General features: G+C 38.0%; 1 protein-coding gene across 1 annotated transcript in view; it reads left to right on the top strand.

Moving 5' to 3' along the window:
- Positions 1 to 15,891, top strand: part of si:dkey-11f4.7 (piezo-type mechanosensitive ion channel component 2) — a 648,587-nt gene that overhangs the window by 36,478 nt on the left and 596,218 nt on the right. The window contains 1 exon segment of the mRNA XM_051709767.1: positions 1,578 to 1,743. Within this exon segment, the coding sequence (XP_051565727.1) occupies positions 1,578 to 1,743 (166 nt within the window).

Below are 15,891 nucleotides of genomic sequence, written 5' to 3'. Positions count from 1 at the left end.
AACAAACTCTCTCTTATTAATAAAGCTGCATATTGCCAATTTTCTTCACGATAAGAAATACACAGTGACATATATTGTGATTCAATAAGTCGCGAGCCATCACGTTATAATTTAGCTGCAGCAAGTGATGTCAGTTTCTGAGTTTGTATTTACATGATCTGCTTCCGTATTATTTGAACTTTAATAAAGCTATATTCCATTAAATATAACTGCATTTACGATGTAATGCCAGGGTGTTTCCTTTAAAGATGCTTGACACCCATGTTTTGCTTTAGCGGAGCGACAACTCCAGTTCCACTTATTCCACAACGAGAGTGCTTTTGTATTTACTTATTTTGTATTTTTGCATTATAATTCCCTCATAGTTTGCGATCTACATCACCTGAAGCTGTTTGGAATGTTTAGAGTGCATCTGGACTGTGAGCTCTGTCTTCATCCTCTCCCTCATTCAGGCGCAAACTGCAGTGCTGCTCTCGCGTGTCATCATCAGAGTTTAATGTGATCTCATTTTATGTTAAATGAAATCAAACGACTATTCAACAACAAAAAATTTTATAGACAATTTTTTATCATGGACGTTGTCGATAAATTCGACTAATCGTTTCAGCCCTACTATATAGTGGACTGTACCTCTGCCTGTCTAATAAGTTTTCAGGACTGTTTCCCTTTCATACACATTAGGGATGAGTAATAATTACATGCACAATCTCTTTGACTTCTTTTTCACTTGCGCTTGTCCTCTGATGACTTTGTAGAATTTTTTTAAGTAAATTCTGGGAATTTCTAGAATTTGATAGTTTTAGTGCACTAGAACTATTTTGAGAATGGGACAGCCCTAGAAATGTCTACCTCCCTGAACAGACCTTTGACCACTGAACTAGAGAGCCGATTGAGATGCACCGTAGTGTCACTCATTGTGCAGACGGATCAATTGATTCCAAAATGCCCAGTCTAGCTGAGAAACAAATGTCAAAAGTTGGCTCAGGTTGTTAATCATCAGACTTGGATCTCTGTGTTTTATTCTTGCTGAAAATAAGCGTAATTTCTGGCTTATTTTTAGTCTCCTCAGGGCAACCCAGTAGATAGGATTGTAATGCAGACTTTTATTGCCACTGTTTGTTTTTCTGCTTAAAAAACTTGTGAAAGGAAAGCCAGCCTGTGAGTCTGGTGGAGTTGAGCTCCCATGGATCTCTTGAGAGGTACATTTTTTGGCAGACTGTCCCATTTTGGTCAAGTGTAAGAGAAGGCCTTACAGTTCCTTACAGCCTCCATTGTGTTTTCCTGTGGCTCCATCTGGAAACCCAGCTATCATGTTTCAAATAGCCAAAGATGACAATTCTTGGCTGACGCCTCCCAGATTCTTCTGTACCTTCTTAAGTCATAACAGATGTTCATTTTATCTCTTAGAGATGACTACTAAATCTGAGCACAGTGTCACCATATGTCCCATGTAATCTGAACATGTCTCACTTAAGACAGAAGGAATGTATGAAAGCATAGCTATAAAATTTTAGAATATGTACAATTTAATATACATCTGTTTGCATCTAACATCACTCTCCCTGTTTGTTTACCAGGCTCTTTGGTTTGACAGCGCTCATCCACACTAACATGTCAGATCCATATATCCTGGCCCTGCATGAAGATGGGAGCTGGCCTGCAATAGTTCACCCACTTGTGCTTCTTCTACTGTATTACTTACTCATAGTTCTTCTACAAAAGTGGAATCACTCTATCGATGAGGTAAATATACCGCAATATACTTTACATATACACATGCATGATGTTGCAAAGAGCATGTTTTCCCTGGTTCAACAGACTTAGTTTTTTTTTTTTTTTAAACCAGTCTACAAAGTAAATAAAATCAAATTGTTTACTTTTAAATTACCATATCTCACAAGTGTAGTGGTGGGTGAATGTCTTGTGTGCATGCTCCAAAAACAGTGTGGTGGTGCAGATATAGACTATACAGACATAATTATCTTATAAAACTAATATTTTCAAAGAAGAAAATATATGTATCACCATGTGTCAAAATACTATGTATGAAAGTTTTGGTTTAAAGATTATGAAAAACCAAAATAATTTAAAATAAGAAGGTTTAAACTATAAAAGTTGACAAATCAAGCATAGCATCAGTTCAGACAGGTTACAATAGTCAAGCTCACAATCAGCTGATGCCCAGCTGATCTCCACACCTACCGATGAGATTCAGACAATCATTAAGTGGTTCCATTTAAAGATTGCCATTCATTCATTCATTCATTCTCAGCTGCTTCTATTGGGTCACTGCAGTAGCTTAACACCCTCCTCCATCGCCAGATTCAACTCTTGTCTGCCAGTCTCCTGTTTCAGTTTTTGTTTGTTTGTTCATTTTGGTTTCAGAATTCAGAATATCATCTTATCTTCAGTGATTTTTCTTGTACCATGTATATACTGTATATTATCTTTCATATTCAACATCCATTGTTCAGCTATTAATCATGTTGTGATATAATTATGTTTTCACCACTCTCCCTGCTCTGTCCATGCAAGGCTGCATGGATAGGCAGGGATAATTTTGCCCAGAAAAGAACCATACCATCAACAGATTGCATACATTAATAAATCTTATATTTGATGGAAGTGGTCCTGACTGAACTTTAAAGGATTAGTTCACCCAAAAATGAAAATTCTCTCATCATTTACTCACTCTCATGCCATCCCAGATGTGTATGACTTTCTTTATTTCTTCAGCAGAACACAAACAAAGATTTTTAGAAGATTATTTCAGCTCTGTAGGTCCATAAAATGCAAATGAATGGGTGCCAAATTTTAGAAGCTCCAAAAAGCACATAAAGCCATCAAATAAAAGTAATCCATATGACTCCAGTGGATTAAATAATGTCTTCTGAAGCAAAACGCTAGGTGTGTAAGAAATAGGTCAATATTTAAAAGTTTAATGTTTAAAAATTTAATTATTGAATAATTCTATTGTGCATTAATAAATTGTATTTAATTCAAGTTTAAAATGCAATTAAATGTAACAATAAAATAGCACATTAATAACTCATTTTTAAATGAACCTTTTAAATTGCATTTAAAAAAACGTTTGGCAATTACTTTTCCTCATCCACTTGTCAATGGCTTTTTTTTTTTTACTATAAATTTCTTTTTTGTTTGACAGCCTGTCGTTGGATGATTGATTGAGGTACAAGTATGAGCACTTTACGTGCTCTATGAAGGTCACGCAAAAGAAACAAACGCAAAGCGAATAAGTTGTTAATGGTCACTTATCACCCCTGCTGTTAAATGCAGAGTGTGGCCCTCCTCAATTGTGCACAATGGAAGGGAACCATTAACTGTGATGCAGTCAACATTAAATGTGGGAAAACTCCATTGTACACACTAAAACAACAATGGACTACCTGCACTGTGTAACGATGTTGCTGCTGGCAATGAAGAAGACGATGAAGTAGAGAGAACCCAAGTGCAGTTTATTTACAAATGTAAAACAAAAACCCTTAACTATAAACATGAACTACTTGACAAGGGACTTGGACTTGGACTTGGACTTGGACTTGGACTTGGACTTGGACTTGGACTTGGACTTGGACTTGGACTTGGACTTGGACACAACAGAGTTACAATCACAATACTTAACCAAAGGCAATGGTGAACATGAGGGCTTAAATACAATACATGGGAGAACATAACCAATGAACAAACAGAACTGATAACAAGCTAATTAAACAATAAGCCAATGAAAACATAACACATGAACATGGAGGGAAAACATGAAACCACATGACATGGGAACAGGAACTAAACTTCTCAAGATAAAAGACATGAATCAACTAAATACACATGACACACTGCTTCCGCTTACTACATAGTGCAGCTCAGGCATTTCTGGTTATAACTTTCAGTGCTTCATGCAGAGATTTATTCATAAGAAGGCTTCAGCTTTTTAGGGCTGTCAGTTGACAAGTCATGTTGTTTGGCATTAACGTGACTGATCTCAAATTTTTCATTTGCTGAAATTTGTCTCTAAATATATATATATATTTTTTTCCTTTCCAAATGTAGCTACACAGCGTCTAAATAATAAATGAAATACAGGTCTGGAAAAAAGTAAGAGACCACTGCAAAAACGTACTATTTATAGGTAGTATGTGTTTGAGTCAAATACAATTTTTGTTTTATTCTATAAAGTACTGACAACATTTCTCCCAAATTACAAATAAAAATATTGTAATTTAGAGCATTGATTTGCAGAAAATGACAAGTGGTCAAAATAACATAAAAGATGCAGTTATTGGGCGCTTAATTCAGGATCGGGTTTGGTTATTAGCAATAATTAATAATTATCAAAGATAATTATTAATTATTAAAATCAGTAGGATATTGATTAGAATCAACATTAGCTTACTGATCCTTCAAATCAACAATCATCAAAAATAATCATCATTTATCAAAATTAATAGAATATTAATAAGGATTAATATCACCGGGGCACCACCCTGGAATCAGGGACTAATAACAAGACAGTATAGCAGTCTCACTATAGGATTGTTCTCTTAGGAAAGCTGATATCCAGAGAACATCAACATTCAAAGGAAAACAATGAAGGCTTGAATCTGAGGACTGACATCCCCTGCCTGCCACTGACACAGGTGCATGCAGAACAATACCAAAACACTTCTCTTTAAAGTATAACAAAGTTTATTAATGCAGTAATCTCAATTAATTATCAATACAATGCAGTCAATAAACTTCCAACTTCAAACTAAACAGTAACATGATTAGATATGGAAACAAATAAGCCTATAATACATGGGAGGAATGTATGTGTGTGTATGTGTGTGAATGGGTGTATGTGTGTGTAAGGAATGGAGTGCACAAAATGGCGGACGTGGCTCTCATGGAGAGTATGTCACGTGAGGTTTCCAGCCAGAGAATGTGGGTGGAGAGACTGGTTAATTGCGTCTACCCATTTAACACGTGTCTCCGCTGGTACGATAACTTGGGGACAAAGCTGAACTCTATCGCCAAGTATCTACTTGCCAAGTGTGTGTGCGCGGGTATGTTTGTGAGGGATTGGGTGTGTGTGTTTAGTACGAGAGAGAGAGAGAACAGAGTGATGGCACCAAAGCCGGTTTTAGCGATCGTGGGAGAGAGGGCAACCGTTATTTTATCACCCAGAGATGCAGTGAACGGCTCGTAATCCATCTGCCGCGGTCGTTGGTTCTTTATTGGATAAACTCAGAGTGCCGGTCACACCCACGATGGTAGAAATGCTCAAACAGTCCAACGTGGTTGGACAACAACACAGCAAATCTCATTCGTGGTAACAGTAAGTTACAAATAATACCTTGAGTACTATTAGCAGCAATGAGCGGCCCGTAAACTGTATAAGCAAAAGCCTTGATACACAAGAATAACACACTATATTAATCTATCTCTGCCCAGACGTAAACCTCTTACTTGAGTCATGTGAGGACGTGGGTAGAATGTGTGTTCGTCCGTCATTTGACTCCGACTCGGTTCCTCGAAGCTCGGGTGATGACAGGAGGCTGTTTCCTCACTCTGTGGGAAGGTGGTACGGTGGGTGATTCTTGACGGGTTGGCGGGGAACAGCAAAGTTTACTCAGTTGAAGAAGGAAGAGAAATCTTCTTTCTTCACTTCCACAGGCAAATGGGTGAGACGTGGATTGCTCGGCGGTCTCCTTTAGATCCGTTAGCGTGCTCAGTGGAACACGGAGAAATCTCAACTCGTCCAGCAAGATGGAGATCGTATGGCCAAAATTTCAGGTACGTGCATTACTCCCTTGGGCAACGAGGCTACACCTGGGAACAGCAAGGCAGCATCTAGATAAGGCACATACTGTTGCTGGAAGCAACGCCCAGAAAGATCTCAGAAATGTTATACTCTTGATGAAGTCATGCTGAGGGACACATTCTGTCGTGCATTTCATCCAACAGGAGTTGAGAGTTTGATCCTTCAGAATTTTACACATAGGTGTAAAGTGAGCAAGGCTTCATGGGATCTGTAGTCTGTTTTGGACTGCCTTTGTTTGATTTTGGCGCTGTCTGTGTTATCAGGCTGCTAGTGTCCTACAGGCCATAGTCAGGATTTATGACTGTGTGTTGGCCTGCCTTTGTCTCTTATCTGAGTACCTGAGGCCCAACACAGTGTTTTCAGACCTCGAATAATGCAAAGAAAACAAGTTCATATTCATTTTTAAACAGCACAATACTAATGTTTTAACTTAGGAAGAGTTCAGAAATCAATATTTGGTGGAATAACCCTGATTTTCTATCACAGCTTTCATGCACCTTGGCATGCTCTCTACCAGTCTTTCACATTGCTGTTGAGTGACTTTATGCCACTCCCGACGCAAAAATTAAAGCAGCTTGGCTTTGTTTTGATGGCTTGTGGCCATCCATCAACCTCTTGATCATATTCCAGAGGTTTTCAATGGGGTTCAGGTCTGGAGATTGGGCTGGCAATGACAGGGTCTTGATCTGGGGGTCCTCCATCCACACCTTGATTGACCTGGCTGTGTGGCATGGAGCACTATCCTGCTGAAAAAAAAAACAATCGTCAGAGTTGGGGAACATTGTCAGAGTAGAAGGAAGCAAGTTTTCTTCCAGGATAACCTTGCACGTTGCTTGATTCATGCGTCCTTCACAAAGACAAATTTTCCCGATTCCAGCCTTGCTGGAGCACTCCCAGATCATCACAGATCCTCCACCTGGTCGTCTAATTGTTAGATGGAGACCTGGAGAGGCCTTCAAACCACAGTGTCTCGCACCCACTTTGAAATTTGGTGGAGGATCATTGATGATATCATAAATTCAGTATTATCATATTATAATCACAAAAAAATTAACAATTTTGCATTTTTTTCATTCTACCTTCTACCTTTGCTTCAAAGGTTAAGACCTCAAGTCATTTTTATTTGTGTAGCACTTTTCACAACACATGCTGTGATGTCTTAAAGTCCTTTTGCAGTTTAAATGAATAACACAAATTAAATCATGCCCTAAAAATTATTGTCTTTAGGCCCCCAGTGAGCAAGCCAAAGGCGACTGTGGCAAGGAACACAAAACTCCATAAGATGTTAGTTTATGCAGAATAATAACCTTGGAAGAAACCAGGCTCAGCTGGGGGAGCCAGTTCCCCTCTGGCTATACAGCATAAATATAATGCCAATATCTATTTGTAATACAAATCTTGTTTTATGCAATTAAACGGAGTATATTTTGGTGGGCAATGTTTAAAACTAATGGATTGTGTATGAACTGTAAGATTAATTATAGTGTCTTTAAAGACCATCTAAAATTTACAGCGGACTTCATGTAGATGAAGAGTCCTTCTTATTTGTCTGATGAAAATTTTAGTAGGCATTAATTTATTGTCTATGAATTTTGACACGACAACCTCCTCACCTGACATCAGTGACGCCCTGCCCTTTGGATCAGCTGCCCTTCCAATACTCCAGACAGGAATGGGCAGGAGAGGAAGGAGGGGCACAGTGACTATTCCCCATTTGGCAGCGCGTGATGGGGTCCACCTGAAGTCAATGAAGAGCTTTATCACTGCTGCCATTAAAAACCAAGCGCATCTCTCCTCTGGAGACCGGTTTCTTCACTGGCATCCTTGTAGGTCCAGGAACAGAGCGGGAATGGTCTGGCGTGAATTAGATTTGTCACCGAACCCTCTCCACGGAGCCCCGGTGTGAATTAGATGTATCGCAGGGGGTGACAGCACACGTTGCCGGGCCGCCCTTCCCCTCACACACCGCAGCCCCTGGGCAAACAGGCTGCCAGAGAAGCCGCCACCCCTCACGTCCAGGAAGGAGGGGGAGCACGTCTGGCCATTGGACCCCGCCCTCATTCTGGACCATCCTATGGACACTATCCCTGCCTACACATACCCCATTCACTGCGAGGGCACCAGATCCCCCTTTATTTTGGACACTCTTCCCCTTGGACACTATTTTTCCGGATGTTTGGAAATTTTGTGTTTATTATTTACAATCATTGTCTGTCTGAGGCTTGATGTCACACCCACTGTGTCTGTCTCTTGCTCACCTCACAACAGTATTTTAATTTAATTAAGAGAGTGTAGTCCTTCCTGTGACCAAGATGATACAGGCAGTGGTCAGTGAGGTGTGCCTTGCAGTCCGGCTGGAAGCATGTGGCAGTTCATTTCAGGTGATGTCCATCCAATTTCTATGGCGCAGAGAGTGGCCAGGAAAGTATCCCTTGTTCTACTGTTGGAGTTGGCAAAAATTAATCTTCTGTGAAGTCCTTCATAATAGATTGAGGTGATGAAGACGGTGATCATCAAAACCCCCCTCTCGGTCTGGTTGGCACTAGCTGCAGTTAAAAGTCATCGATCAGCGACACATGGTGGCAGGACTGGGAAATCAGGCTGCATCTGGCAGGCTCTGGTAACCTCTGGATATGTATCCCAAGGTTGAGAAAGAGAAATAAATAGAATATTAGCGCAATGTCATTCACTTTAAAGCAGAGTTATACAATATGATAAGTGTTTCCACATCCGGAAGACCTGACTAATGCAGCATAACTACTGGTTGAGGAATAAATTAGGTGTATGCATGGCTAAAGAGGTGAGTCTTTACTCTAGACTTAGTATAGGTATTGGTAAATCATACCACCTTCCTGTAAATCAAAATTAAAATACCTTATGAACGAGCACAATTTCATTTGTTAGCCTTACTTAAAAAAACAACAACAAAAAAAAAAAACAAACAAAAAAAACAACAACAACAATAATGCAGCATATATTATTGGTGCTATTTTTCTTGTGTAGGAGTCAGCGAGTCTGTAGTTGTATGCTAACATAGCATGGTTTAATTTAAACCCTGCTTACAAGTGTAATAAATTAAACATTTATTTATTTTGTCATTACTGTGTGTGACATGCATTTTCAAGTTAATGTTGTGGAGTAGATATGAGTGTACAATATTATATTCCTCTGATGTAGTGAGTAGCTTGTTAGTTGCAGGGCCGGCCCTAGCATTTTGGTGGCCTTAAGCAGATTTTCAAAATGGGTCCCCCTACCTACAAGTACACCTATCAAAACAAACCCAACATCAATAACTAAGCAAGTTTAAACTGTGCAAATAAACAAGTCTATGTATTCAAAATCAAAGCTTAAAAATGTGAAACTATCAATTGTAGTTTATTAGCACAGGTATAATTATTTCAGAAGCAAAAAAAAAAAAAAAAACGTTTTAGACAAACCAAACACACAACACATGCACAAATTAATAAATATATTTAATGAAATTCTGTGCAAATGGATGAGAAAGAATTATATTACCAAATTAAGGTATGGTACAGTAGATGATGTGTCTGTTCCAAAACTTAGTGAGCTGCCTTGCTGTCTCCTGCCTACATAGGCAGCTGTCTTCTATGGCAGCATCGCGGCACGGGACCCACCTTTGTGGTGGTAACTCATGAAAGGAACAGTGGCACGCTCCTTACCTCCGTATTACCGGGGCATGTCTTGACCAGCCAATTGATTGGATCAAGTCTTTCCAGTCTCCCATCTAGATGAAATAGGTGCCAAATCCCATTTCTCAGGAGCCAGGATCTCTTCCTCCACCAACACGGGTCACAATTCACGGCAAACAAGTTGCCCTCTTTTGTTGTATTTTATGAGTAGCAGGGGGATGCTAGGACTTTAACTACTGTGGGTCCTTACAGAGAGGTACACAGTGATGGTAAAAGAAGATGGGCAAACTCAAGTAGAGAGAAAAAGTAAATAATAAATAAAATAAAAGTATATAAACAACTGTGGGAGTAGACCCTAGCATTACTAAGTGATCAGTCGAGTAGATGGAACATCCCTATATCCATGGTGCATAATCTGCAGAATTTCTGCGGATCTGTGCATCCCCTTGTTGGACTCCAAGGTGGGAGTAGAGATGATGAAGCATAATATGCTAAACATGGCTACCAAACACACATCCAAAAAATGACTTTTAGACCTGGACATGGACTGCACTTATAAGAATCAATGTGCTTCTACATCTAACAAATGAAGATTGGCCAAAATTTATAATGACTGAATCTGCATCATTACAGGAATAGCTGGTAATGTTAAGGAGGTGAAGAAACTGCGATCTGGCCAGATTCTGGTGGAATGTTGTAAGAAGGCTAATTTAGAGAACCTTCTTCGTGCCAATTTGCTGGCTGGACTTGATATAAATACTTCTCCACATCCAACACTCAACTACAGCAAAGCAGTGATACATACCAGAGAGTTGGACAATGAAGATGATGAAGAAATCTCACCAGGGCGTGATCTGAGACTAAGATGTTTCCAACTGAGCAATCCACAACAGATGAAATAAGGGAATATATATAAAAAAATCTATTCTAGAATTAATCTTATGGACTGATGAAAAAAATGTATAGTCCCTACCAGATGGGTTCAAAAGTCTCCAAATATCTGTAAGACCAAGATTTTTACACATCCGTCAATGTTGCTCTAGGGGGCTTACACACTTTTGCTTCACTATGATCAAGGACTGAATCCATCAATAGATTAAAGTCTCCTCCCAATAATATATTATGAGGGGTGCCAGCAGCTTGCAACATCCCTTCAAGATCAAAAGCCCTGATCATCAACGTTAGGTGTGTAATTATTAGCCAGAATCAACCTTTGCCCCTGAATTTCTGTTAAAACAATAATGACTCTTCCTAATTTATCATTAATCTGTTTGAGACATTTGAATTGTAAATGTTTACTTATCAATGTAATGACTCCCCTGCTCTTACTTGATACAGCACTAAAGAAAACAAAGATGCTATTCTTTAAGAAACACAATATCATATTTCTTACGTTTAAGAAAAGAAATAAATGTCCTTCTTTTTATGAGGTGCCCCAACCCATTCACATTCCACGTGGAGAAAGACAATCCACTCATATTAACATTTGACATTTTGACATATTAAAAAAAAATGATTGTGTGTCAAAAACAAAATTATAAAGACCACATGCCTACATTAGAGCAACAAACAAACACTGAACTTCCCCTAAAACCAAACAAACAGAAAATAAACGTGTGCATTAAAGCCGCGCATGACAGCTCCAACCGGTGTCCATCCCTCCATACTCAAACAGTCCATGTACGCCTACGTGATCCCCCGCGACAACTTTGCCATCAGATTGCTCAAGTTTTCTAGTACACTTTTGTTAGACAGAATTACACAACAGAAAATAATCTATAAAACAAACTCCAGCCTCCCTGGTCTGCCTTTTGCAATTTAAATGTATACTACAAATTCAAAGACGCCCAGGATGGGAGTTTTTCTCGTTATCTCGATGGAATGCAGTTTTTCTTTTCACCATCTGCAGAAAATGACAAAGAGCATACACACAAGGCCAAACTAGCACATAGTCACCTAATATGACAATAAAATCACATAACTAAAATATCTCTCTCTCATACAATTAATAATGATTGAATTAAAATAGAATCAAATAGTTATAGAATAGTTCATTATGTAATAATTATGACAGATACATATGTTTTACTTGTAAAAATAAATGGGTATTCGAAAAAATCCACTCCTTCAGAGGTATTGCTACAATGATGCTTTTGTTGTTACTCAGAGGTCCAGATACAAGTTTAAGTCTTTTGAAGTCATAGTGCTTAATGTGACATTTGTCATCTTTTACTCTTGCTACTTTACACAGACCTACAGGGCCCTATTCAGACTTCCTTAGAGAATTTGCAGATTTTATGTCAGATCTCAGTGACCAAAGTTCAGCCATGAAACTCTGTGGTGAAAGTAGTGATGGGTCGTTCATGAACGATTCGTTCATTTTGAACAAATCTTTTATTTGACTCAGAAGAACGAGTAGTCTCAGAGAGTGATTCGTTCATTTTGTGTTGGCTGCGCATTGCGCAACCTCCGTTCGTTTGTTATGTGAAAATTGCATAGGTGCTGTACAGGAAACAAAAATGATTAGTTCACCTTTCAACTCTTTTGGTTCGAGTCGTTCGTTCTTTTGCCATGTGACAGCCGTATATGCTATGCATTGCTCACACAGGAAACAGAAATGATTAGTTCATCTCTCGAGTCATCTGGTACGAGTTGTTCGTTCTTTTGCCACGTGACAGCCGTATACGCTATGCATTGCTCACACAGGAAACAGAAATGATTAGTTCATCTCTCGAGTCATCTGGTATGAGTTGTTCGTTATTTTGCCACGTGACAGCCGTACACGCTATGCATTGCTCACACAGGAAACTGACATTATTAGTTCATCTCTCGAGTCATCTGGTCCGAGTCGTTCGTTCTTTTGTCACGTGACAGCCGTATACGCTATGTGGACACGAATATTCCAGAGGTGAACTAATCTTTGTGTTTCTCATAATTTGTCCTTGGCTGCATTATCATTTTTACGTTATTGGGACTATAACAAAGTTTGAGTAAGTAGACGTGTTGGGGGGATTTTGCTATTGAAAATTTAACATTTTAATTTAATTCTGCTCAAATGAACGAAATGACTTGGATCTTTGAGTCTCATTCAGCAAAATTAACGAATCTTTATACAAGTAATTAAAATGATCCGATCTTTGCATCACTAGGTGAAAGGTGATAGATTTCTGAACTTTATATCTGTTAGCAAATAAGCTTGCTCACATGTGACATGTTAAGCCAATCGGCTGCAATAGTGTGAGCTGATTGGTTCTTTGACACTCAACTTGTGTCTCTATCTTTGTCTAAACAACAATGGCTACGTTTACATGTACACCAATACTCTGATTATTGCAATAATTTATTTATTAATAATATATTTATTAAAAGAACCAGTTAAGAAGAGTAATTTTTGACCACACAGGATGCGCTGTCTGTTTTGATACACTAAAATGAATCGGTTCATAAGAGTCATTTGTTTGTCAGACTACACTGGTTGCTACATCTGTTTTGTTTCACTAAAAATAATCGGTTCATAAGAGTCACTTGTTTGAATCGGAATACACGTGCTGGATGTTGTTGTGTTCCACCTGTGAGGTCAAACTTATTTGAAAGATGTACTTGCCTTTTTTTTTTTTGCAGTATACAGTCTTTTTATCTCACCAACATTCAATTTAGACTGCAAATGGACATTTATAACTCGGGAAAATATGTTTTCTTTTACTGTGGGGCTGTCGATTCTGCAGTTGGGGAGCACCACTGCTGGAAAACAGTGCAAAAAATTTCTTTTTCGCATGAAGTCGAGAAGTGCAGCTTTTGTTTCATGATGTTTTTGAACCTGTGCTTGAGCATAACATCATCTGTCTGCAGCACTGGCGCAGGCACACTTTGATCAGACATGCCAGTGTATAGCGTACTCCACATATCTTTTTGCGATTATCAATTACTCTGATTATTAGCATATTTGCAATATCACAATCGCAAAATTATTTTTACATGAGCGAAAGTTTAATCACAGTATTGCCTTAATCGCAATGTAATCACATTATGAGGGTGCATGTAAATGTAGCCAATGTTAAATAACAATGTTTAAAGTGTGCACTCTTTTGTGATGGAAAAGTGCCTACTCTTTAGGGTGAAATAAAAATGTTTATATATATATATATATATATATATATATATATATATAAATCTGTAATAATCTTGTATGTTCTGTTACTTCAATCCTGTTTTTGAATAAATAAAATGTGTGTGTGTATATATATATATATATTACAATTGTATTTATTCAAAAACAGGATTGAAGTAACAGAACACACACACAAAATCAAATTATATCAAATTATAATTTATGTCCCTCCCCTGAGCATCCCCACAACCCCCCTCTCATTACAAAATAAAAAAGGCATTTTTTAAGTATTGGGACATACTATCATGCCATAAAATTGCATCTTGAAACCAAAGTCCCCTAATTTGGTGCATCCTGTCACCCTACACCAACCTGTAATAATCTTGTAAACAGTTGTCATGATATACACATTCCTAATTTCCTTTTTATTATGTTGGCTTGAGAGCCAACATACTGATCTACTACATAAGCTTATTATTATTATTATGTTGGCTTGACAAAGCCTATTTAAACTTATTATTATTATTATTTATTCTTATTCTTCTGAGACTAAAATTTTCAACTGCTACTTTAATGCTACAAGCACCAAAATCGCCACAGACCTTGCTATATCTTTTCTACCTGATCCGACTTAAGGTTTTTATATAAATGACGATCAAAAATAAATCACATAGACTTACATTGGCTGAGCAAAAATGCCCCCTCTAGTGGAGCAATACCGTCCAGTAGAGGGTGGAGCCCCAGGATAACAAAACCTTTCTTTTACTTTCATTTTCCATCAATGCTCCGAGAGCGCTCCACAAGTTATGTTTGTTTTTACCATCTGGATACTCAGTATTGATCGAGTGACTGCATGTTTTATACAGTTTATTGTACAGTTTAATTAATCGCTGTTCTAAACTAATGCGCTGATACATTGTAACACGCACACACAAACAGACAGCGCACAAGCCCAGAAGCGCGTTCTCTTTCGTCTCTTCTTAGGCTTGAACGGACAAATACACCTTGCCAATTTCAACATTCAAGAGACTTTAAACCATTCAAGCGCACGAAGACACGAAAGGATTCAATTAATCTCTGAAATCCTCTTCCCTAGCAGTGCAGAATGATAATAGCAAAATTATTTTTGTCATAAAATAACAATACGTAAAGTAAATGAATACAGTTGCAACAGCACGACACGGTACGAAAATAATGGGACTTTGCAGCTCTCAAAAGATTAAACTCAACGAAACAAACTGCACAGAGTGCCTTCAATGTTGTATCATGACGTAAAACCCTCATAAAAAGACAGTAACCATTTTGCCTTTGTCCTGAACATTTACATTCCAAGTAAAAGAAAAGTACAAATGTGTTATTTTTAGACTTTTATTTCACTCTTATTTTGTAAAATGACACGTTTTTGAATGGCATGTAAAAATGTAAAAACAATCATTCAACCTTCATTGTTTCACTGGATCTGTTGCTATTTTAATGATCTAAAATACAAAGCACTGACCATTTAAAGTGTGAGCCTGTACATCTTGAAAGAGTTATAAACAGTTACAGTTCTACAGTGTTATTATGTGCCTAGATAGTCTTTCAAATAAACTTAGTTTACCCCAAAATGAAATTTGTCTCATCATTTACTCACCCTCATTCCATCCCAGATGTGTACGACTTTCTTTCTTCTGCTGAACACAAATTAAGCTTTTTAGAAGAATATCTCAGCCCTGTTGGTCCTTTCAATGCACATGAATGGTGATCAGAACTCAGAAGGTACAAAAATCACATAAATGCAGCATAAAAGTAATCCATACAACTCCAGTGGTTTAATCGATGTCTTCAGAAGCTTTATGATAGGTGTGGGTGAGAAACAGATCAATATTTAAGTTTTTGTACTATAAATTATCCTCCCTGCCCAGTAGGGGGCGATATGCTTATGTAAATCACCACAAACAGAAGAAGAACTCTTAAGAGAGAAGAGCGCTTGTGAAAGTGGAGATTTATAGTAAAAAATGACTTAATTATTTATCTGATTCTCACCGCTTCTCATTTATTTGCATTGAATGGACCAGCAGAGCTGAGATATTCTTCTAAACATCTGCATTCATGTTCTGCAGAAGAAAGTCATACACATCTGGGATGGAATGAGGAACTGATCAAATATCCCTTTAACATTCACTTATTTTTACAACACATACAATTAAGTCTTATGACAAAGTGAAAATCTTAGTGATTGCTGTATGTGGTATGATGACATGGAGAGCTAAATGCATATATTTCATATTTTTGCTGTGATCTTGTTTTATTGTTATCATCGAGTTCCAATC

This window comes from Myxocyprinus asiaticus, chromosome 11 (genome assembly GCF_019703515.2).
Source record: "Myxocyprinus asiaticus isolate MX2 ecotype Aquarium Trade chromosome 11, UBuf_Myxa_2, whole genome shotgun sequence".
Lineage (NCBI taxonomy): Eukaryota > Metazoa > Chordata > Actinopteri > Cypriniformes > Catostomidae > Myxocyprinus > Myxocyprinus asiaticus.
The sequence above is the reverse complement of the archived record's forward strand: the minus strand, read 5'-3'. Positions and strand labels throughout refer to the sequence as shown.